The sequence below is a fragment of the Sturnira hondurensis genome, unplaced genomic scaffold (genome assembly GCF_014824575.4).
Source record: "Sturnira hondurensis isolate 20B ecotype Veracruz unplaced genomic scaffold, ASM1482457v3 Scaffold0009182, whole genome shotgun sequence".
Taxonomy (NCBI): Eukaryota; Metazoa; Chordata; class Mammalia; order Chiroptera; family Phyllostomidae; genus Sturnira; species Sturnira hondurensis.
In genome coordinates, this window is record NW_028081813.1 from 895828 (window position 1) to 920767 (window position 24940).

The window sequence follows — 24940 nt, forward strand, 5'->3', positions numbered from 1 at the left end:
GAGATTGGGATGTGATCTGAAAAGGTGAGACCTGTTGGATAATGCTGGCCCCGTGCCTCCCATGAACCCATCACACAGGTGAGCCCCCCTTGGTGGTCCATCGGTCGAGGATGCGGTCCCCAACTTTGATGCATATAGGAATCACCTGGGACCTTTATAAAAACACTGACACTTGGCTGCCACCCCAACATTCTTCTTTTTGTTAGTATTTTATTGTATATGCTATTACAGTTGTCCCCCTTTTCCCCCTTTGCCCCCATCCACACAGCCCACTCTCCACTCCCACAGTCCATCCTCACACCATTGTCCACGTCCATGCGTCGCCACCCTGACATCATCCTGACTTCAGTGGTGTGCAGTACAGCCTGGGCACTGGACAAAGGTTGGGAACCTCGAACAGGAACAAGCACTTGGTTGATAGTGGTTCTCACACCTGAATGTGCCTCAGAACCTCCTGGGGAACTTGCTGAGACACAGGTGGCTGGGCTGCACCCTGGGAGAGTCGGTGCCAGTCTGCAGTGTACCCAGTTGCATTTCTACCCACTTCCCCAGTGATGCTGATAGTCGGGGCCACACTTCGGCTAAGAATCATCGGCTAGAAAGAGCTGGGTCTGGCTTTACTACTTAGGAGCTATGTGATCCCAAACCTGTCAACCCAATCTTAAGTCCAGTTCCTTTATTTGGAACATGGGATAGCAAAGGTGATTGCCTCCTGGGTTACTGTGTGGGTGAAAGGAGATGACATTTGTGAGTTGCTTAGCACAGCGTTTGACCCGTAGGGAATGTGCAACCCACGGTGGACTTTATTAGTGCATTTCCTCCGCTGGTATCTTGGCAGATCTGTCCTTGTATTAAATCGAGCTAGTCAGTGAATGATGTTAAGGTGAGTTTCTGCTCCTGGAGATCCTACCTGCAGGCTTTCCGGAAAAGGAACGGGAATACTCTCATGAACTATGAGGGCCCCGGGGTCCAGGGGGGTAAGGGCACACCGGGAGCAGCGGGGGATGGCCTCTGTTAACTGACGATCATCACCAGACTCCCCACCCGGTGCGGGTGGCTGTGGCTGTGACCGAGTGTGCTCTCCTGCCCAAACTCCATGCTACTCTCACATTCCAGACACATTTAGTGCAGTGAGTTGTGGTTGTCCTGATGTTGCCTTGGAAACTGAACTGCTACCAGGGGAGGTGGGAACAAGGCCCTAAATTGTCTTGGAAACCACAAAATGTGTCATTGGGAGGGGGGCTGTGCATCTCCACACGCTGTCTTCTTTTTCTCATGCAATTTGCTTAGAGCTTTCTTCTGCGTGCCGTTTCTTCCCTCCCCCACTGTGCTGAGGAGGGAACTGAGGATTGGTGTGCATTAATGATCCTTCCCAGGGCAAGGGATGGATGCCCGTGTGGCCCTGTGACTATACAGGCTAAACCAGCCGCCTGCACACAACCACAGAGCCTGGTGACACTGCATCCTGTCCCTCCTGGGCACCATGAACTTTAAATGTATGAATGTGTTTTTCTTCCTTGATGGCCTCACCAACCCTCAGGGTCTTTGGGGTGCTTTTAGAACTTCCTTTTTAGAATAGTACAACTCTACCCAATCTTTTTTGCTTCCATGTGATTTGAGGGCAAAGTGCCTTATTCCCATGTAATAGTTTGGGAAATATGGTGAGTGGGGAGAAGGGTCGTTTGGGGTTGGCCCAGGAGGGGGGAGATGGGCTGGTTCACTGCACGGTAAGTTCTGTTCAGCCAGAGTGAATTTCTGCCCATTCCCAGGGACCCCAGGGGCAGAGCCTGAGAATGGCAGAGTGGAGAGGCCATAGGAGGTCACGTCCAAGTCATTTCTAGATGAGAAATACTGGTGACCTGTCCCAGGTCACAGAGGATGCTGGTGAAAGAACAGAGCCTAGAAACCCAGCCCTCTGTCTTCCATCCTCCGCAAAGTATTCCTCTGTGCCTGGACTCACCTAAGGCATTTCTCTGTGTGCTGTCTGCTATACCCTATTGTTTTCATTGGATATTAATTAGATCCCCCTGGTGTGTGGGTGCTAACCTCTCCCTGTAGAGTGAGGTTTGGTATGGTCCAGATAACCTCTGACAGGCCGTACATATGCTCTGTAGACACCATTCATAGAACGTCCATTGCAGGTCTTGTGCAAGCCTCTTTAAACATCTATAAGCATTTAGGCCTCACAAGTAATGTAGGCAGTTATTCGTATCCCAGATATAGATCAGAGAAGTTAAGCAACTTGCCTAGGATCACACAGCAAGCAGGCAAGTGGCAGAGTCATCCAGGTCTGTTTGATTTACCACCAATGTTTTTCGGCCATGATCTTACATGGCTGCCAGGCAGAGGAAGATCCTGACTCCGAGAGGAAGCAGCAAGCCGCACAAAGAAAGACTGCCACCTGCCCACCCTAAATCTTTGCAAACAGATTTGGTTTTCTGGAAAAATATGATTGCTCAGTAATAGGCACGTATGTCATCATGGCTAAAGCCATCCTCTCACATTGGTGCAAGAAGTGAAAAAAAAAATCCAACTCAGTGTATTATTTCAGATATGAACTATCTGGCTGTTTATTTGTTTGTTTGTTTTTTCTGTCACCAGTTACTTGGCTGAAGTTCCCCATATGTGTGTGAGTGTTCCTCTTTGCACAGACCTTACATGCCGGTGCTTTCCCTCTTGTGATAAGGAGATGAAAGTTATTTTTGATTCAGCCAGTGAACAAACATCCACGTCTTCCCTTCCAGCAGCTAAGCCTATATGTTTTCTCAACAGGGTATTAATTACCTGGCTCTGGGAATGACAGGATGGGCCGGTCCCGTGGCTCCGGCTGCCCTGCCGGCCACAGTGAGATTGCTTGTGGGCACAGCAGGTCTCAGAGGCTTCAGCAAGGAGCGTCCGTCTCGTCAATAAACTCAGACGTGAGTGCTGGGTAACTTGTTAAACACATTTATTGATTTCTTGACAGTAACCAAACACAGTGAGTGACCATTATAAACAAGAAAAGAAAGGCATTCGTTTGTACTTTGTGAGATCCAGCTGCACCTGGAGAGAAAAGACACCCCTTTCCCAGGAATTTACAAGGCAAAGTGCATTCCTTCAAGGGAGCGGCACAGGGGAGGGATGGCAGTTTTAAAACGCAAGGGATCTGTCGCCTGCGATCTCAGGCTGAAGCTCACCTCGGATGAATGATCGAGCCATGGAGTGGAATTAAAGTTATACTTGCTTAGTAGCAAATGCATTCCTGATTGCCACAAACTCAGTAGAAACTGGCTGCAAATGAACAAAACATGAAGATGGAGGAACAAGGGAAATCAAAGAATGCAGTCACATGGAGCCAGGGCTTAGCCTGTAAGGAAGGAGAACAGATCAAAGCCGGAAAAATAAAATGAACCTGTTAAACACATTGATTGAGCTGTTAACAATAACCAAACACAATGTATGAGCTCTGGAAAACAAGAGACAGCAAATGGATCAAGTCTGCTCTTGGCAAATCCTACTAGAGATATGTGACAAAGGGGAAATTATTAAATTTCTTTATAGTCTGCGATGATATATATATACAATGCATCTCTTCAACGTCGGTCCTTTTTTTTTTTTTCTTTTTAAATTGTTGAGTAAACAGAAGAATGATAATCTGGAAATCAGCGTCCTTGGCCAACTTTGTCCTGGTTCGCCTGCTGCCAGCACCCTCCGAGCACCCTAGGACACTCGCCGAGATTCCTCGATGCAAAGAAGCAAGTCTGCTTGATGTGGCCGGAGCTGTGCTTTCTCCCCTCTCTTGTGGAAGAATTTTTGTATGTACAAAGGCTGAAAGTCTTATTGGGTAGATTTATTAGTTCAGGAAAAACGGTATCAAAATTGTAATCAGGTTAACTGGTTATTTTTCTTCTAAGACCTTTTATGCATGAGCCTTTAATTTCTGAAAACTTGACTTCCCATCTTGGAGGCTGTGTGGGTGTGTGTGTATGTATGTAGATAATGTCTGGGTGTGCATGTGTGTGTGTATCCTCTGCCATGGTTTTTCAGATCTTTTCATGAAGAAAGGGCCAATCCAAAGAGTGAATGGGGCTTGGGAAGGGGAAGGAAAGAGGAGAAAGAAGGGGACATTCTAGGTTATGTCAATTCACAGTTGTAGCATTTCGCTGAGACGGATTCTTCTTGGCCTCATTCCCTACTTGAGGAGCCATTCGTTTACTGGAAAGACAGAGAAAAACACACACACAAACGCACAACATAAAACAAGGCATAATTGAATTAATTTGCACAGCGTTTGAGGGAATTACTCCGAAGGGGAAGGGACAGTTCTCTAAACGCGGGCTCACTTGTACGTATCCTGGCAACCCCTCCACTTCCTCATGAGCTTCAAGGCTTGAACTGTCCAATATTGTTGTCCCCAGTCACATGTGGCTACCGTACATTTAAATTAGTTATAATTAAATAAAAAATNCATTTCGCTGAGACGGATTCTTCTTGGCCTCATTCCCTACTTGAGGAGCCATTCGTTTACTGGAAAGACAGAGAAAAACACACACACAAACGCACAACATAAAACAAGGCATAATTGAATTAATTTGCACAGAGTTTGAGGGGAAGGGGAAGGGACAGTTTGAGGGGAAGGGGAAGGGACAGAAGGGGAAGGGACTCCGAAGGGGAAGGGACAGTTCTCTAAACGCGGGCTCACTTGTACGTATCCTGGCAACCCCTCCACTTCCTCATGAGCTTCTAGGCTTGAACTGTCCAATATTGTTGTCCCCAGTCACATGTGGCTACCGTACATTTAAATTAGTTATAATTAAATAAAAAATGTAGTGGCCTGACTGTACTAGCCATGCTTCAGATATGCAATAGCCACATGTGGCTAGTGGCTACCATACTGAACAGTGCGCATACAGAACATTTTTATCATCACAGACAGTCTTGCTCTAGACCAGGGGTAGGCACACGACAGCCTACAGGCCAAATCCAGCCTGCGATCTGCTTCTGTAAATGAAGTTTTATTGGGACATAGCCACACCATTCATTTACACGTTAGGGATGGCCTCTTCCACACTGTAACATCGGGGTGTGGCAGGGGCTGTGTGACTCATAAAGCCTACAATATTTACTATCTGGCCATTTACAGAAAAGGTTTGCTGACTGTGAGTGCTGTATGCATGGGGTCATATCTGGCTCTATCACACTGTATCCTTATCACCTAGCTAAGTGCTTGGCACCTAGTAGGTATGCAATAAATAGCCTTTGAATGCAGCCTTCTCTAGCAGAGAAGGATCAGTCAATGAGTTGAATATTTATTTGTCTGGTAGTTCTGGCTGGAAGGGAACAGAAAATTATCCTTTTGACACTCTGTGTGTGTCTGAGAAAGAAAAAGGAGAGAGGGAGTTGTGGGGGGAAGTCGAAGAAATGAAGTGGTGGCGGGCAAAGGGCAGTGGTAGCAACTGCTTCTAAAAGCTGCCTGGTAACCCCCACAGCCCCCATGTTTGAGCTACAATGGACTTCACTGTCCAGGCTCTCATTCATTCCTCACAACAAGCTCTGATGTAGATGGTGCAGGGACCGTCAGGAAAGAAGTGAGGCCCACGGGGTAAATACCAGCTGGGTCTGCCCGGTTTGTTAATGTGGAACCAGGGCGGGAACTTGGGTGTCCTGACTCTGGGCTGAGGGTATCTCCACGACACTGTGCTGCCTCCATCTTCCTACCCGTGTTGACAGTTTACCACCGTGATCAGCAGATACTTAGAGTATAGAAGGGAAGAGAGAGGACTGGCTACAGACCAGAGGGTTACAGGAGGTGGAGGTCGTTTGAGTGTCCATAGTAGGAATGTCAAGTAGGAATAATTGTCACTTCTATGGACATAGTCCTGGAAGAGGATGCATTCACATATATCACCTCCTTGTATCCCAATGGCCTGGCATCCCGACTATTGGCTCTTCTAGAGAAAAGGGGTCCCTCATGCACCTAACGAAAAGCTCTCACGCTTCTAGCGATCCTGTTCTAGCGTATAACCTTGAAAAAACCAGCCTCTCTGGACTCTTCCGCACAATGGCAATAAAAAGGGATTTAAAGTTTGATCTCTATCTCTAATATACAGGCTTTCCAACAGAAAATCCCCACGCACATGGAAGGTGGTGGTCTTAATTATCATTTATAATCATGATTCCTATAATGGCACATAATGCCAGGCCTTTACGAATAGGAGGACTGAGCTGTGGCCTGGGCCCAGGGCCCTCTGAGCCATGCACCCACCTCTATACTGAAGCTTCTGGGCCCGGTTGTTTGGACAGTCCTTCCCCTGTAAACTGAAGTTGATGTTGGTGCGGATGCAGCGGTTGTTGAGCGGCTGGACAGGCCTGAAGTTGTCACTCATGCTCAGAAAGATCTGAGAGGGCTGATTCTGGCTGAGCAGGCGTAAGGAATGCATCTGAGGGGAGAGAAACGGCTGTGAGACCCACCCGTCCTCTTAGGTGAACCAGGAAAGAAGAAGTGTGACAGCGTAGACTGGCCCAGCCAGGCTGCCTGGGAAAGGGCACATGAGCCCCTCAGAGACCCTTGTGGTGTGGGTTCAGTTGTGCTGGGGGCCCACCGATGCTGCCATGTGTGGACTGAGACTTGCTTCTCGCTCAGTAGTTCATAGATACAAGTTAATTACGCTGCTTTATCCTCAAACATGCCATCCGCCAAAGGAGCAATCCAACTAGGTGCTCTCCAGGGTCTCTTTCTCTTACAGCTCATGGCTCAGTAATTCCCCACAATTCGGGGAACTATTCCCTGACATGGGTATCATCCAAACTATAGTGATTGGTCCAGAGGTCAGAGCGAAACTAAGTCGGATTAGTTTGGTTCCCTTTCTGTGAAATCAGGACCAGAAACTGCACCGAAACATTTGCAGATCCCAACCTAGGACGGAAGTGAAGGAAGAGTCTAGCAGGAGAGAGGAATGAGGTGAATGGGCAGTGAAACGCAGAAGACCGCAGGGATACAGGGCATCTGGGGTTCTGGTTCCAGTGAATTCCTGACACCAGTTTCTGCCCTTAATTTGCTGAACATGCCCAGCATGTCCTGAGCAAATCCTTGTTCGGAGTTTAGGTTATCCGGAGGGGGCTGCTTGTCATGGAAAGTCCTGGCCAATATAGACAGGACCAGGGACTTGTTCACATTGTTGTTGGGTTGTAAGTACAGTTGACCCTTGAACAATGTGAGGGTCAGGGGTGGTAGCCCCATGTGCAGTTGAAAATCTGTGTGTAACTTTTCACTCCCCCAAATACTTAGTTGTTCCTTGGTATCCCCTGGGGATTGGTTATAAGACCTCCTGCGGATACCAGAATCCACAAAAGCTCACGTTCCCTATGTAAAATGGCATAGGAACAATGCATAGAGTCCTCCACATCTGTGGATTCCCAACCACAGATTGAAAACAGTACAGGTATTTATTGAAAAACGTATGTGTATAAGTGGACCGGTGCAGTTCAAACCTGAGTTGTTCAAGGGTCAATTGTATATATTCTGTAAAGGAAAATGGATTCTGCTTCTTTTGCTCATCTTCCCTCTGAGGTTTTATAGAATCTCAGAATTGTAGCATGTCAGAGCTGGTACACCGTCATTGTGAAGAGCGGTATTGGTTTCACAGAAGGAGGTTGACGGCCCTGAGAGCACATAATGGACCATCACCAAAGCTGGCCTCAGAGGCCAGGTCTCCTGGTTCCCATCCAGGGCTGAGGAGTCCAAGCTGGCTTTACGAGAAATAACGCGAGATGCTCTAAAAAATTCCACATTCAAATATGGTTATGAAAGGCTACTTATCATAGTGCCTCTTTTTGGACACTGACATAATTATCGTAATTTTAAAGGCCCTAGAAAGTCTCCCAACAATGAAATCCATTTAACTCTTTTTTTTAATTCATCTTTTTCAAACATATCTGACCATCATGCACTTTGCTCGTGTGCTTTCTGAACACTATCACTGTGAAACACTTTGGGAACTAACCCTGTTTTTCCTTATCACTCAGCTCGGTCAAGGCTTCAACAATTCATTCATGCTAAACCTTTTAGGTGCTGATTTTTTAAAAACTATTTTATTTTTTTATTTTTAGAGAGAGGGGAAGGGAGTGAGGGGGACATCAATGTGTGGTTGCCTCTCTTGTGCCCCCTCACTGGGGACCTGGCTGGCCACCCAGGCATATGGCCTAGCCTGGGAAGCAAACTGGTGACCCTTTGGTTTGCAGGCTGGCAAATCAAATCCATTGAGCCTCACCAGCCAGGGCCAGATGCTGATTATTCAAACATAGGTGTGATGAACTGAGTTTGGTACTCTCCAAAGTCGTAAGTTAAAGCCCTAATTCCCACTACTTCAGGATGTGACCTTATTTGGAAATAGCGTCCTTATGGATGGATGCAAGTGGCTAAAATGAGATTATTGGGGTAGGCCCTCCTCCAATATGACTGGTGTCCTCATAACAAGGGGGATTTGGACAAAGAGATACAGATACAGGGAGAACACCATGTGACGATGAAGGCAGAGTGGGGGTGATACTTCTACAAGGCAGGTAACACCAAAGGTTGCCAAAAGCCAGAGGAGAGGCGTGGAGAAAATTCCTCCTTACTCCCTCAGAAGGAACCAACTCTGCTGACACTTAGATCTTGGATTTATAGGCTCTAGAACTGTGAGACAGTACATCTCTGCTATTTAGGCCACCAAGTTTGTGGTACTTTATTAATCCTAGTAAACACATACAATAGGTATTTCACAAACACAGCCAGTTTTCACATCATCTTCCCCACTCGCTAAAAGACCACAGAGAAGCTCACCTGCATCCTTGTTATATAGACAGGTTTGTTCATTATTATCCAACTTGCCGTCTCATAGCAGGGTGGGATAGTCATGGACCCATCGTAAGTAATGAAACTAGAGGTCTCTGGATATAGTTCCTCTATATTAAGTCCCTGTAGTAAATATGCATCATCTAGAAAAGGAAATAAAAAAGACTTAGGAATTAGGTTTCCTGAGAAAGTGCTGATATTGCTGATTTTTTTTTCTTTTCTGATTCCAGAAGACCGTATCTGTCAGGATAGGATGCAGAAACAAACAGTCCCCCAAACCTCAATCATGTTAAACAATGAAGGATTTTTTGCTCACGTATAAGTCCATTCTAGGTTGGCGGAGGTCTTCCTCCATGTCATCGCTGTCCACCTGTTGGGACCCAGGCATTCAAAACAGCTGCTATCTGGACCCTTGTGAGTTGCGATGATGGGAGGACATGCTCCCATCCCAGAAGTGGCCCATGCCACTCCTGTGCACATACTGGTAGGCAAAAAGTCACATGCCCAAGTTGACATCAGAGATGCGAGGAAGCACATTCTTCCCTACAGGATAGGACACTGAATACCGGTGAACAGAAATGTGGGCTATGACAAGGACACAAGGAAGCACCAAATATTTGGTTATGGTTCCTGAGACCTGGGGCCACAGTGTTATAGTCATAAAGAAATGCACAATTGAAGCCTTTAGGATCTGTGGAAAGGTTGCCTGGTCACCATTTCTTGTTTGTAAACATTGCTTAATTAAAAGAGCATTAAGAAATACTTTTAGAAAGAAATCAGGCCAAGTCTTATCATGAGACTCAAAAGTTCAGTTCAACATCTGATGGCATGTTTGGAGATCTCCTCTCTGTCAGGTGCATGCAGGTAGACTTTTCTTTTACACCAATTTGAGGTATTCACACTCATAAATATCTTATTATTAAATATAGGGTTTTCAATTATAAAGTGATGTAAGTATCTCTCAGAATACATGGAAAGAAGAGAGGAAAAATAATGACCCGAAATATCTAAAACAATCAACGTGAACATTTTTTGTATTTCCTTCTGAATTTTTCATTTAATGCATTGGTTACATTTTTAGAAAACTAATGCATTAGAGTTTTCAAATTTCAGTAAAGTGCAACGAACCTCTCTCACCCCACTCTCCTCCATTCCCTACCATCCTTTTTTGCACAATTTTGCTCTCTCCCCCTGTTTCTAAAGCACCATACTCAGTGTCCCTATTGCTCTAGCCATTCTGTCTGAGATTCTGTGGCTGATTTTCTACCTGCTTCTCTCAATGGTGGCATTTCACAAGGCTCAGTGCAAGGCTCTGTGTTTTCTTACTCCATATGCTCATCATAGGGTAGCCCAAGTACATCCATGGCTTCCACAGCCTCTGTACCTCAGTGACTCCGACAGTCTTGCACCCCCCAGTTTGCCATGAGGGTCAATCACTATGGTCCACCCAGGAGCCTTGGAGAGCACATGGCAAGGATCCAAAGTCTAGTTGGTTGAGGGATGAGGGTGGCTCCTCCAGGTCCCCTCAAATCACATGTTGTTTCTTTTTTTTTTTTAAGATTTTATTTATTTATTTTTAGAGGGGAAGGGAAGGAGAGAGGGAGAGAAACATCAATGTATGGTTGCCTCTCGTGAGTCCCCTGCTGGGAACTGGCCTGCAACTCAGGCATGTGCCCTGACTGGGAATCGAACCGCGATCGTGTGGTTTGCAGGTCCGCGTTCAATCCACTGAGCTATACCAGCCAGGGCTACGTGTTGTTTCTTATTCACATGTTCAACTCCCAGAGGGAAAGAACTAACTCTTCAGTGGCTGATATAATCTCTCAAGTTTAGTAATGTGCATATATGATGGTAAAAAAGTTTCCTCCAGTTTTCACATACAGCTGGAACCTCATACTGACCTAGCAAGACTGTCCAGGAAGATAATAATATCCTCACTGACAAGAAATTGAAGATGAGAGAGGCAAAGTAACCTCCCTAAGGTCAAAGAGCTACCTGATAACTGCAGAGGGGGAACTGAAACCTGGATCTTCTGACTTCCAGACCAAAGTCATTCATTCATTCACCCAACAAGGGTTCAGTAAGTACCTGTTTGTATTAGGCACAGGGTTGGGCTCTGGGGATAGTGCAGTAAACAAGATAGATGCCCTCCTTCTAGTTGAAGAGACAGATGACAAGCGACAACATAAATATATGTAGAATCTAATATCAGGTGGTGATAAGTGCACCCTGCCTTGCCTACACCTTCCCACTGATGCTGAGCATTAAGGTTCAGAATCCATTTTCTTGGGAAAAATCCCCCTTCCTTCCCCTCCTGGGGTCTGACTACCCCAGTGGGGTAACTGAACCTCTCCAGGGCTCTGTCCAAATGCCCATGAAAGAGAGAGATTGGCCAAGCTGAATTTGGAGACCAGCTCTAGGAAAAAGGACTTCTTTTCTCTTTCCACTTCAATGTTCCTGCCTTTCCATCCAAACACCAGAGAATCAGGACACATTCAAGAGAGACATGGCTGGCGGGGGTCTGCACTCTGGGTCATGCAGGCAGACACTTCCATGACAGAGCCATGATGCCCAGAGCACACACTGACATGATGGACCTTGGCAGTTGGATCAGGTGCCGACACGACAAGCTCCCGTCAAGTACCCATCATTTGGCTCTGTTCCTTAAGCCCCTTGTATGTGTCAGGGACTAAGCTAGGTATTGGAGAGTGGGGCGTATGTAATTAAGTGAAGGCATCAAGGAACAGTGGAGACATATGTATCTGCACTGAGTACATTGAGAAGCTGTCAGTACTGCCTGGGGGTGGGACTCAGGAGAGGATTAACTGAGGAGCTGCCCTGAACTGCATCTTGAACGACAGAAGCTAATCAGTGTGTGGCTTGCAGGCAGGTGGCTGTCAAGGGCACTGTAGACCGTCATGCTAGAGAAAGAGTGAGGATATGCAGAGGAGTGTAGCCGGGGACAGCCAGAGTGTGGAAGGGAATCAGGGGAGGGCTGTTGTGAGAAAGGAGGCTGGAGGGGTCAGCAGGGGCTGCGCCCAGAAGGTCCTTCTCTGTGCTGCTGGGAGTTTGGGCTCCATCCTGCTGGCAATGCAGAGTCACCGAAGGGTTTCATGCAGGGGAGGGGCGTGACCAGATCTGCACTTAATGATGCTTGCTCTGACCGTGCTTTGGCCTGCAGATTAACATATTGAATGAGAGAAGGAAGCACTTGGCACATCTTTATTAAAGGTCAATGTGATTTGTTTAACCAAGCTTGCATGCAGAGCATGCTGGGTACTCTAGCATGCTGCCATTACTGCATTTTATTTTATTTGGGGTGGTGGGAAGGACAGAGGCAGTAGAATGAGGGACATTCCAGGCATGACTGGAGGAAAGAAAAAGAACATTTATGTTTCACTGAACCTATAACTAGCCTCTGTGCGGCATCCACATTTGAGGGGAGGATTGGTGTGTGTGTGGGGGGGGCCAGGCTAGGAGCAAGAGGCAGAGGGAGGCATGTTCATGAATTGAACCCACACAGCAAGGTAACAACATGCTCCCAAAGCACTGTTGTGCTGATGGTACCCAGACCACCCACTGTGGTCCTGCTGGGAGATTCCTCTTTGTCCATATCCCCTTTGAGAGATGCAGTACTCGTCGGAGAAGGTGGGCAGCCTCCTCCCTCTCACAATTCTCATTCACTAACTTTGTTCTTTCCACGAATCTCACTAACACACACACACACCACCTTTTGCCCTATTTAGTTTCTCACACTGCAGAACTTGGAAAGACCCCGTATGAAGGATGTGAGCTCTGAACTCAGACCTGAGTGTGAGGGACGACTTTGCTGCTCACCATCCAGGTGGCCATGGACGTGCAGGTAACTGTAATGAGCTGCAGTTTCCACATGGCCAGTATGCCGATGGTTGGAGTAGGCAGTGGACCGAATGTTTGTGTTCCATCAAAATTCACAGGTTGAGGTCCTAACTCCCATTGTGATGGTATTTGGAGGTGAGACTTTGGGGAGGTAATTTGGTTATGAGGGTGGAGCCCTCATGGATGGGATCAGTGCCCTTATAAAAAGCGATTCCAGAGAGCTCTCTCACCCTCTTTCTGCCATGCGGGGCTACCACAAGAATTCTGCAACCCAGAAGAGGGTTCCTACCCAAATCCAAACAGGCTGGCACCCTGATCTTGGACTCTCGGCCTCCAGAACTGTGAGGAGTAAATTTTCGTGCTTTAGAAGACACTTTGTCACAGCACCTGAGACCGACTAAGACAGAGTAGTTGCCTCACAGAGTTGTCGGAGGAACAAATGGAAGCAAGCTCTTCAAGTACTCGGCACAGGGCCTGGTCCGCAGTAAGTACTCAGCAATGCTGGGTAACAAAGCTGTCACTGCTTCCTTCCTGGGGTGTCCTTGCCCACCTTCCCCAGGATAACCACTGCTTGACCTCCCCAAGGTCTCCTTGCTTTTCCCAGCTGGTGTAGTGCCTTCCCTACTCACCATATTTACTGAGTTAGCTTGCCAATAGTTATTTACTATTTTGAATGTTCCCACTAAGCTGTGAACCTTAGGGAGAAGGCCTTCCATCTTTTACGGCGAATCCCCAAGGCCGGGTATGTGGTCCACTGCATTGCTGGTGTTTAATAAACATTGGTTGAATCATGCCTAGCAGCTCCACCTGCTGGTAGTGCTGGGCATAAACTAAGGGAGGAACATCAGAATTCATCTGTACCGTTAACGTATATGCTGCCCAGCTCCTGTCCCCATATATATCACATCCTAAGATATCAGGGCGAGACTGAGACTCCACATGGCATTACCGTGTTTCTACACCAAACATGCCCGGACCCTCATATTTACATTGCTAATGTTGGTGTGTATTTAACATGTAACACTTGTCCACTTTGTCTCAAAGGCTGCCAGTAAATCGGCGTTCTCTCTTTTAGGAGTTGGAATTTGAGAACTTCAGGTTACCCTTTGCTTCTTCTTTTCTCCCCACGGAGCCTTGCTTGGGGCATTCGGCAAGACACAGGCAGTGGAACCCAAAAGAAAGATGAGTAAATCCAGCAGTTTTCAGCCCTGGGGTCAAGGAACACTGGACTGTCTTCCACAGCTGACCAGGCCAGGAGCTCATTATTGTTACCCTCAGATTGTCTTGTTCACGGAGCAACCGGCAGACAAAACTCCTCTGTGCATGCTGGTGTTATCCTCTGGGCGCTGGAGCCCAGGGGAGCCTAAGAACTAATGGGAAGTGGATTCTGGTTCTCAAATTCTCGTGGCTTTGTTCATTAGTAAGTGGCACAGGCCTAGAGCTGTGTATGAGCAGAGAGAGACAAATTTGGGGTGAAACTGAGGCCAGCAGGGTGATCGTGCGTGCCTCTGCTTGCTTTAAGGATATTTACTGGGAAAGGAGTGATGGCAGAGTTCAAATAAATTTTCATGGAGAGTTTTATAGAGAAGTTTTCTATTATCTATCTATCTATCTATCTATCTATCTATCTATCATCTAAACATAGCTTATATAGAACAAAGCTCTGGACTTCTAGCAGGAGTCTTAATTCAAGTTTAAGTTCTAATTGTGACTTTTCCAGTAACTCACTTTTCCTTCATGGCTAAGTCATATAACCTCTTCCTTGGGGGCACCAGGCTATTCTGGATACTACTAGAGTGGTCTTCAAGTACAAAAGAATTCTGTAGACCCCCAAATGTCATTCAAGAGAAGCAAGTGTCTTAAGCAGGGCAACTTTTGGGTGTGACAGTGTTGTAATTTTTTTTTGGTATGGGCTCTCTCTTCATAGTACAGGAAGAGCCCATGCATCATCAATAGGTAGAGAATATTTATGCACAGCGCATAGCCCAAGTTCATCCCAAAAGGCTGTATTCGTTGACAGCTGTGCTCTTGATTTTATGACATGCTCTTCATGAGTCTATTATTTATGTTATGCTGAGTTCTTAGTCGTGGACACATTCCCAAGTTGGCCTTTTTCCTTTTTCTTTTTCCAGGAGAAGCAGGCGATGATGAGCTACCTGGCACTGCACAGTGGGGGAAGCTTCCCTTAGCCCAGGCTTCCATGGGGCCTCTGTTAAATGCATTGTGGTTACATGTGAGGGCCACTGCTGAGACTGAACACCGCCCGGCTTCCTGCTTATGAAGTTCCCATTCCAAGAGAACGATGCCAATGAAAAATCCATTACTGATCTCTTGGCAGTTCCAGAGATCAATACTGGATTTGCTTCTGATCAATATGGGACTACTTGGCAATTTTCTCGCATGGAATGACATTTCCTCTTGTAATCTGAGGCACATTCAACTGAAATGAAAAAAGGCAATTACTAAAGCATGAAGCAATGTGATTTTCTGTTTTACACAAACAGCAAATGAAAACAGGAGCCTCGGAGAGTTGGATTCATGGAGGTAAGCGGCCTCTTTTCCGTTCCTCGCTGACTTGAGTTACTGCTTAGTGTGCGACTTGGGAGTGGGTACGCCGCATTTCACATTCTGTGAGAACATTCCCGGAGCTATTCTTTGAGATGAAAGTACAAGTTCAATTAAGCATAGAGAAAGGCACCAGGAACAATATGCTTAAGTTCCTTGCTGATATTTCATCACATTTAACACCCTGTCCCTCTGAGGAGCAGGCTCACAAAACACTTTCCAAGGAACGGAGACATATAAGGCAGTTACAAGTTGGTCTACCCTTGCCGGCACATCCATCTTTTAGCCGGGGTCGGGCTAGGGGCGCTAAAACAAAGTTACAAACAGGCAAGACTTTCTGAAAAAGGTATTTTCATGGACTTGTATGGTGTGTCAAAACACCATGGCGAAAATCTCCCCTCCGAATACCTTTAGTCCCATCTTTATTTCCTCGGAGGAGATATATTAAGATAACAAGCCCTTCTAAAGGCCCTTCTAAGACCCTTCTAAATTCAGAATCGATGATCTTTTGGATTCTTATGGGACTGAAGTTCACTGCTGGATTTACTGTACATGAAATGCATGAATTATGTGAAAGTGAATGAGAAGGACGCTAACAGACACGGTACACTGTCCTAGGACATTGGAAGAAAGTTCATTTATATGTAATGTCCCAATAATGCCTCCCTCCCACCCATTTAGAAGGGCTCTTTGCACTTCATCAGTCACTAATTTCACCGCTTTAAAATGTCATAAAATTAAAAAACAATGCTAGCTCGATGAAGTCATGCAGATGGAAAAGTGATAGGAACGTTACCTTTTATATAATCGGGGCTCTGTGCCTGCTAATTAATTAACACTAGGAAAATGGAGGGGTATGGGCATTATTCCAAAACACTACATTAAGGAAAAATTAAAATACTTCAAGTAAATTACCAATATTGCCTCCAGAAAATCCATTTTTCAATGTCATGATTTTAGTCTTGACCCCCAAACTGCTGAAGGGGAATTTAATTTCAATAAAATAGATTTTCTTTAGAAGACTTTCTAAACTTAGCCTGAAATGAGTTCAGGCGGGTCTTCCTCATTGTTCCCCATTAGTGAGAGTGTTTTATCAGATTTTCGCAGACATAGGAAATCCAAACTTCCAAGGAAAGCAGTGGGTGCTCATTACCAACCACTGCACGGGTTCACACAGGGACTGTAAACTTTACACTTCGTTTAAAGTAAGCAAACCATTGCCCTGTATTGTGTTTAACCTTGAACATCTTTTTCAGTTACTATGGATCATAGTAAACTACTTCACCACCCCCCTTCAGGAAGCTGGCTTTAATGACCACGTAGTTTAGGACAATTAAGAAACACAAAATTATGCACCTAGTTTATACCAGTCATTGTCTAGGCAATTAACTCATTACTTTGCTTAATCCTCACCTCAAGTCTCTCAATGTCAGTATTAATATCCTCATTTTATTGACGATGAAATTGTTTTCTCAGAGATGTTAAGGAACTTGCCTGAAGCCACACAGCCAAGGAAGTGGGAGAGCCAGGAGCCCAGGTCTGCTGGTTCCATCTCTCTTCACTGAACACGCCATTTCCCCATAAGCTTGGTGACTTTCGCCAGCTTCATATCTGACTTCCCAAATTCCCAGTTCTTTGGTGAGACTCTCTTTCTTTCTTCCTTTACTGGGTTCCCTGGCATTGATTTTCTTCACTGGCTCAATAGAATGACTTTGCACAATCCCCTTTTTCCTGCTGGTCATCTAATCTATGAAGAAACCAAGCCAACGGACCACGTCCCTTGCACTGGCTGCCATTGTGTGGTGCTTTCCCCCCATGCTTCCGCATCGCTCGTGCCCCTCACACCTCCTCAGCTGGCTGATGACACAGACCCTCAAAAGGCTCTTCCAGGCTGGGGTTTCAAAGTTATCTTTAGAAATGATTTGCAATCCTATGTCACGAGGATATGAGCTGCTCTTTTAAAAGTGAGGACATGTCCGCCTCTCTTCTCTATTTATTCTCACTCCCATGATTTCACCCAGTTTAAATGCCATCTGGAGCCCAATGATTTTCACATTTCTATCTTCAGTTTTGTCTCCTGAAATGCAGACTCCTATATCCAACTGCCTACTCCATACCTCTTATTGGATACTCCATCGACATCTCAAGCTTAACATGTCTGGAACTTCTAATTCCCTTCCCATCCACTCACATGTTTCGTCCAGTCTTCCCATCTCAATGGATGGAAACGTCTTCCTTCCAGTTCCTCAGGCTAAAAACCTCAGTTATCCATGACTCCTCTTGTTCATATCACACATCTGATCTACTGAGAAATGTCTTGGCTCCTTCTTCCAAATACACCCCAGCCTTTCTCCCCACATCCCCCACATTCGCCTCACCCATCTCCACACCGTCTCATCAGCTGGATTGCTGCAATCACCTCCCAGTGTTGCTCCTTGCCCTTCTCTGGTCCATTCCCAACCAAGTCCACAGAGTGACCCTCTTGTCAGCAGGTCATGTCACTCTCTGTTCAAAGTCTTAGATTGACTTCTCATTACGATGGCCTCTAAGGGGAAGGCTGATGGGGAAGACTGACCTCATGACCTCTCTGACAACTACATGTGCCAACGGTGGCAGTGCCACTGCGTCCCCCTGTGTGACACTGATCTCCACTGGCCGTTCCATGCCAGAGGACAGGCAGGAGTTGCGGAGAGCTGAGGAGGGTATGAGCCTGATCTTTCAAGGTTCCCCCAAGTTCCGTGGTTAGTTTATGTCCCTTCCAAGTGGAAACAAGCGCAAGAAGCAAAGAGATGGCTCTTCAAATGGGCCCGAAGTTGGACGTAAGAGAAAAACCTGCTGATAAGTTCCATGTAATGTGAAAGCATCAGCATGACAACTACTTTTAAGACCTCCAAGGTATGCTTTCCTTGCTCTTATGTTTGAGTCCTTGCTCTCCTATTGTGGAAGAGTAAACTACTGTTCAGGACATGTCCACTCCCTCCCCACCCTCATGGGAAGATTTATTTTAATTCATTTCGTTTCATTTAATTTATTTTTAACTGATTTCTTTTTCAAGATGACCACGAAACGTATCTGAAGTACAGAGAATGTCATGTGGCTCTCTTTGGTCAGTGGAAAGTGGATAGACGTGATGGTGTGTGAGTTTCAAGCCCAGGCCTGGAGTAATATCACACGTTTCTGACCTTCACCACCAGAAGTCCTTGCCCTGGGTGAGCCACCTGATCCCAGGAGAATGAGAGCCTCGTGGAGCCACGCTGCCCTGGTCCACCTGCATGCCTGCAGCTGGAAGCACAGCCACCCCAACCAACCACAAGGGCAGCAGTGAGGTCAAAGTGTATCACTGAAGGCTTTTTATAATGCAGAATGCTTGTTTATTAATAGCCACTTAGTAGACGTATATTCCCTCAAATAAGTTTACTTCGTGGAGCCTTGGTTTCCTCATCTGTCAACTGGGATGGCAATTGTATCTACTTGGAAGGTAGGTACTGTGTGAGCACCACACAGTAAGGTGCTGCAGGTAGAGGTCTCAGCCCAGAGCCCGGAGAGTGGAAAGTTCTCAGTTGGCACCATTTCCGTCTTCCTGATGCTCAGCGTATTGCAGAGGGGGTACCACATTCCAAGTGATGGGGCATATTGGAGCCATGCTGGGCTGTCGTTCTGGGCTGCAGCTGCAGAATGGGTCAGTGGGGAGAGTGCGTGAAGGTTGGGGTCACGTGTCCCTGGGTATGTGGTTGGGGGGCAGTCGGGGGAATTGATTTATTTATGTCTTAGAAGGATAGAAACGGAGTACACTGAGACGTGCCCCTGAGCAGGTGGTGTTGTCTTCATCTTGACTGGAATTCCTGGGCTGATGGTGGCATCACCTGCTGCCTCCTGCTGAGTCTATGGAGTGACTTTCAGGCGTGTGTTTCCCACGCACTGGCTGCATCCTAGTGATTGACTTCTGATTCAGATACTCTCTGCTTGCCTCCCGCCGTCCTTCCACAGGCTGGCTGCCTCTGGGAGTCTAGGTGCAGGGAAGAGCGGTGGCGCACGCTCTCCTGCTGAGCCAATCAATCCTTTCAGCCACAGAGTTTCAGAAATAGGGTGTCCAGGCCATTCCTACACAAAAAGGCCACCATTACCCCTGTGGTGTCACCCCCTCAGGTATGTGACAAGTGTGCTACTGGGAACACCTTCATTATTCCCCAATGTGTGTAAGAGCACAAAATACCTGTGATTAGGAGGCCTAACTCAGTCGTGTCTCCCCATGGGGTCTCTTTATCTTCCTGTAGTTCTCCGTTCTCTTTCCCTGGCCCTGACGGAGAGACCATGAGAGACAGAAGGGAGAGGGGCTCCTGCTCTTTTCTATTTGCATTTCTCGAAGAGTGTCTGGAGAGGTACTGAGGGTGTTTCTTCAGATACCTCTTCTGCACACACTCCTCAGCCTGGCACCTAGAACCTTCAAGATCTGGCTGCAGACCACCTTTCCTGCCACTCACTCTCTCTGCCCCTGTCCCTGCTGCCACTGGGGACCATTCATTCCTCCATTAGTTCAGGCTGACACCAGTGTTTGTAGGGCATAATCGTTCGATGAAGAGCTGATGAAGACAGAGTTCCTCCCTTCGAACACTTCATTGTCCTCTTAATGCTGTCCTTACTGTGGGTACCGCTCTCTAGGCTTAGACTGTCTCCCTCCTTCTAGCCTCCTGGCTGTCTCTCTCCTCTTCCTCCTTTCCCTTTTCCTTCCTTCCTTCCTCCCTTCCTTCCCCCAGCACATAATTATTCATCTATTCAGTCCTTATTTGAATGGCACCTGCTTTGTGCAATCTTGTCATTTAATTCTGAGCAGATCTGTGATCCAAAACAATTCTCTTCCTATTTTGACCACTGAACTTTTTCTACAAATCTTTATAATAGACTATGATATGTTTGTCTCTCCAGCCAAAGAATGAGGACCTTGCGGACGAGAAACATGTTCTCGCTATTGATCTCTCTATATCTTCGCTCTCAGGAGCCACTCAGTAAACAGGTGTGAAGGTCTTGGGTTTTAACATTGCTATCCACTTCAGCTATTGTCGCAGTATGTCCCTCTCAGTCCCGGCAGACCCAATGCGGGTGGCAGTCAGGAGGCACACCTCATTTGAACTGGATGAAGTTGAAGTTTCTCTTGGCCACAAAATAGCCATCCATCACTGGTCCCAACGAGACCTGTCACCTTGGCTCTCCAGCCCCTATTTGCACCAGAATCGATACATCTTCCCGTAGTGCAGACCCACATGGGTGGTTCTTCTTCAGCAGTAGCTACATCACTTAAAATTAATCAGACCAGAGCCGGGGGGGTCGGGGGGGGGGACAGGCAGGACAGTCCTGCTAATGATTGATTCTGCAGCTGGCAACCTGTTAGGTTGTGTGTTGGGGCTTAATGCGCGATTTCATGGCTTTTCGCGGTCCCTACACTGCAAATTCAAGATTATTTAAACACATTTTACTTAATTTTCATGCTTTTTTAATCAAAAAAGTTAAAAAGACTAATACTCTTTTACAGGCCGTTATCAAATATGCTATTGGCCCATAAGGCCGAAATGTCTTCTTTAGCTGAGAAATCTCAGGGGTACGGATGAGGAAGGGCAGGACAGCTCTGGAGACAACTTGATTCATTCTTCAGGGTGGTGTCCATCTAGAGGGAGGGTAATCCTTCAGGTTCATTCATCAACCCCCCTGCCCCCTGCCCCCTCCCCATCTTCTTCATATGGGAGTGACTTGGCAGAGAGAATCTGTGGGGAGGGGAGGGCTGGGCCTGACCCATCTTTATATTCTGGGAGCCTCGCCCGGTATCTCTCATTGGGCAGGTGTACAGGAAACGTTTGCTGGATGAGTGAATCCATGAACGAGGAAAGGGTTCTCCATACTCTCCCTCCAGCAGTCCGAGGAGAGACCCGCAGGCATGCACCCTGCCTTTGCCACAGCACCATGGGGGGCAGAGGCAGAAGGCACAGCCGAGTTCCTCACTCCGTGGAGGGCATGCCAAAGGGAAGTGGTGTGTTTTAACTTTTGTGAACATCATTGTTTCCCTATGGCTTGATTCAGAATCCCAGAAGCACCGGAAATTCAGCTTCTTCACTTTACAGATGAGGAAATAGAGCCAAAATGAGGAAGCTCCTGGCTTAAAGAAAAGTCAGGACTTGAACCCTACTTCAGGTGAAAAAAAAAAAATTTTGTACTGACTTCTTTCATCTCTTGGTGTGTGTCATTTCACATAAGTTTTCCCCAAGGCTGTAACTTCTGGGATTTCTGTGGATAGCAGTAGGCCTTTTCCCTCTTCTCTCTTCAATTTTTCTCCTTTCTGCTTACACATTATAGAGAGAAAACACCCTGGACACTCAAGGAGATGGGACAGAGTCCTCTAGATCGATGGGCCATACCGTGAGGATGAGGAAAGATGCCACCACGCCTCTGCCTGAAGGGGGACCCAGCAACACAGAGAGGGAGACTTGGCCCAGCTGAGGGGTGCTGTCAATGCCGAGGTTGGATATAAACTACCTGGTGAATACTTTCTCCATCATAAACCTGGCAAAGCCCCAGATATGGCTAGCTGCCATAGTGGAGTTTGTCAGCTCACAGAATGCCCTAGCTCATTACCAATCCATGGGATAATGATGACCATCTTCATAGTAACCATTATTGCCTTAGACAGGCGTGCATGACAAAGACACCCCAGGGATGTCTGTTTCGAATGAGCTGCTTCTTATCCAGAGCACGTTCTATAGCATTAAAGGATCAGGGAGCTGAAAGGGGCCCTTGGAGATCACCCATTCTGCTCCCTGCCTTCAGACAGAGCTAACCTTTGTAGAATCATTGCACGAGAAATGATCGTATGGGAAATAGTTGTTGCATAAGAAACTTACTTTTGTATGTTATTCTTGTGATAGTATCTCTGTTGAGCATTCGATTAAGAAATGGGTTCGATGAATCAGAAACCTAGGGGAGAAAAAACTTGTTTTAATGACTGGATCGTACTCTCCCAGGGTAAACATTGCCTCCGCGAATTTACTTGTTTGTTCATATTTCTTGAGGGTCTAACATGTGCCAAATACTACGATGGCTGGAAATTCAGAGGTAAAAGACACACGCACTATTTTCCAGGAGTCCCAGTCTAGAGAAAGAAGACAGGCTAAGTAAATAGTGGTTATAATGTAGTATGAACAGTGCCAGCATAGAGTCACAGGTACAATGATATTAGATGAGGACCATTCACCTGGGGAATCTGGGGAGCGAAGGCCTGACCTGAGTCTTTTTTAAAAACTGTCATTTTAGGGAGAGAGAAGAAGGGGTGGGGGAGGAGATGAAAGGGGAGAGAAGAGATAAACATTGATTTGTTGTCCCACTTATTTATGTATTCACTGGTTTATTCTTGGATGTGCCCTGACTGGGGATTTGAACCACACACTTGATGTATTGGGACGATGCTCTAACCAACTGAGCTACCTGGCCAGGGCCGTGAACTGAGTCTCGAAGGATGGGTAGAAGTTAACAAAGTGCTCTCGTGGCGGAGTGTGGAAACAAGGAGGAGTAAGGAAAAACATTATGTATAAAGGATCTGTTTGATACAAGGACATGGGAGACCTAGCCATGCTCAGGCGCATATTTCATTGTGGTTGGAGCTGAGAATATGGAGGAAGGACAGAAGGTGAGGCTAGAGGGGTAGGTGGGGGTCAGCATATGTCAGGCTTTGGCAGTCACGCTGGGCATTTAAACTTTGTTCTGTGGGATGGGGAGTCATCAAAGCGGAGAGGGAGTTGCATGTTAGCAAAGGGATAGTCATCTAGGTTGAGAGTGAGAAAGAGCACCCAGAACAAGGGGTGTTAGGAGATGAAAACAGACCTCAAAAAGTAATCGAGAACCTTATTATATAACTGCTCTTTAATGCATACATCAAGTATACCATACACCATGCCATTCAGTCATCCACCCACCCACCCATGCACCTATGCATCCACTAAATATTTACCAAATACCTCTCAGGGATCAGTTTCCATTTTATGCCCATGCCCTTAGTTCTCCAAATTCCCTTTTTGGGAGAAGAAGCCAAGGTTCCAGGAGCTTGATCCAGGAGACCACCATTTGTGCCCCCACAGAACTGTGCACGCTGTTTCCTTGGCACCCCTTTTTACTCAGCTTTGCGGGGGCAGCATTGTTCACCCCGGCCGTTTCTCTCCTACCTGCTCGGCACAGCTCTACTCTGTCATTTACTCCTCAGCTACTAATCGAATGTTGTGACACAGCAACATGTGAAATCTGATTTATTCGAAGGTTTGGAAAAATTACAGCGGATGATGATGATTATTAGATAAGCCACAGGTAATTTTACTTTGGAAATAGCCCAGATTGTTTGTTTTCCTGCCATGTGTCTCCTTTCCCACAGTTTCCTGGGCGTATTGTGTTGAGACAGGCACCAAAGGGAGGTGGGTGAGCGACAGCGCTCAGCGGTGTTTGTAAAAGCCCGCCCACAGATGGAGGAAAGTTCCAAGTCAAACACTGCTGCCCCCTAGAGGCTGTAGCGCCAAACCCGACTTCTACTTTCCCATCCTCTTTGGCTGTTTCAAAGCCAGCCTGAAGCCAGCCACCTGTCCGTACCAATGCCCCCCTGAAATGAGGAGAGCCAAAGTATAATGTTGTGGCCCATAAGGAATCTGCTATGACCCATAATTGGGTGCCTTGGGCTCCTGGTGAGTATGGGCGGCGCCAACGTTGGGACTGGACCCCTTTGAGCTGATTAAAAATAATTGAAAAACTTCCAAAGTGTGCACAGATGATTTGTGGGCTCCAGTGTGTTGGCTGCGTGGGTGAGAGGATAAAATATGTACTTGGTATAAGTGAGCTTAAGTGGGAAGTTAATGGTGTGTGATTGAGTAGCAATTACAGCCAAATCTTGGTTCCCTGTGGTCACGGGAAGGATGGGGGAGAAGGAGGGGATGGAGATAAGTAAAACGCACAGATAAACAAATCTCCTATTTTTTAACCAACAACTCCGACCCTTCTATGGCTCTGCTCTTGGCCAGTGCGACACCTCCGGGGCTCAGCTGATCCAGGTGCGGGGCCTCTCATTTTCGGTCCCTGCCTGCCCTACAGGGAGCTGAGCAGGGGAGGTGGGAGGACCAGGGGGAGGGCAAGCCAGCAGGGGCTGGGCGCCCTTAGAGACCGAGCGCTTTGTTCATCTTTCCATGTTCCAGTGCCTAGCGCAGGGCCTGCCTGTGCCCCATACTAAGTCGGTGTTTTGAGGCGAGTGAATGACCAGTCACAGCTGGAATATCTGGAAGTTGTGCAAAGATAGGAATGCTGTCGTTTATTTTGCGATCTAGCCAGAAAGCTTTGTGTCTGCTCAGGAAAGGAAGGGAGGCACCCCTAAGGGACAAAATGGCCTGAGACTAAGTCACCACCCGCTCACTGACCTCAGGGTCAGGGGCATGAGTCCCTCCCAGTCACCTGCAGGGAGGCAGCCAGGACCTGCATCGCTAATCTTAATGGAGCAAGACATGCTGGCAGTGTGCCATGGAGGAGGCTGACTCCCTGGCGTGTCGGTCACCCTGTCAGCTGTGATGCACGTGAACTTTCGGGATGACCCTCCGTGACCCCAGGAGTATTGAGCAAAGTGAGGCAAAGTCGGGGACCAATGCGGAGGCAGCCACCCATAGACAGGCATGGCTGGGCAGCCCATACTGA

General features: G+C 46.9%; 1 protein-coding gene across 1 annotated transcript in view; it reads right to left on the reverse strand.

Moving 5' to 3' along the window:
• Positions 1 to 3143: 3143 nt before the first annotated feature.
• The window catches only part of CA10 (carbonic anhydrase 10 (inactive)), a 447141-nt gene continuing 425344 nt past the window's right edge, over positions 3144 to 24940 (reverse strand). The window contains exons 6-10 of the mRNA XM_037056890.1: positions 22126 to 22198; positions 8804 to 8958; positions 6245 to 6419; positions 4448 to 4506; positions 3144 to 4139 (exon numbers count right to left, since the gene is read on the reverse strand). Coding sequence (XP_036912785.1) covers positions 4484 to 4506; positions 6245 to 6419; positions 8804 to 8958; positions 22126 to 22198 — 426 coding nt within the window. The 3' untranslated portion in view covers positions 3144 to 4139; positions 4448 to 4483. The remainder of the gene's footprint in view (positions 4140 to 4447; positions 4507 to 6244; positions 6420 to 8803; positions 8959 to 22125; positions 22199 to 24940) is intronic.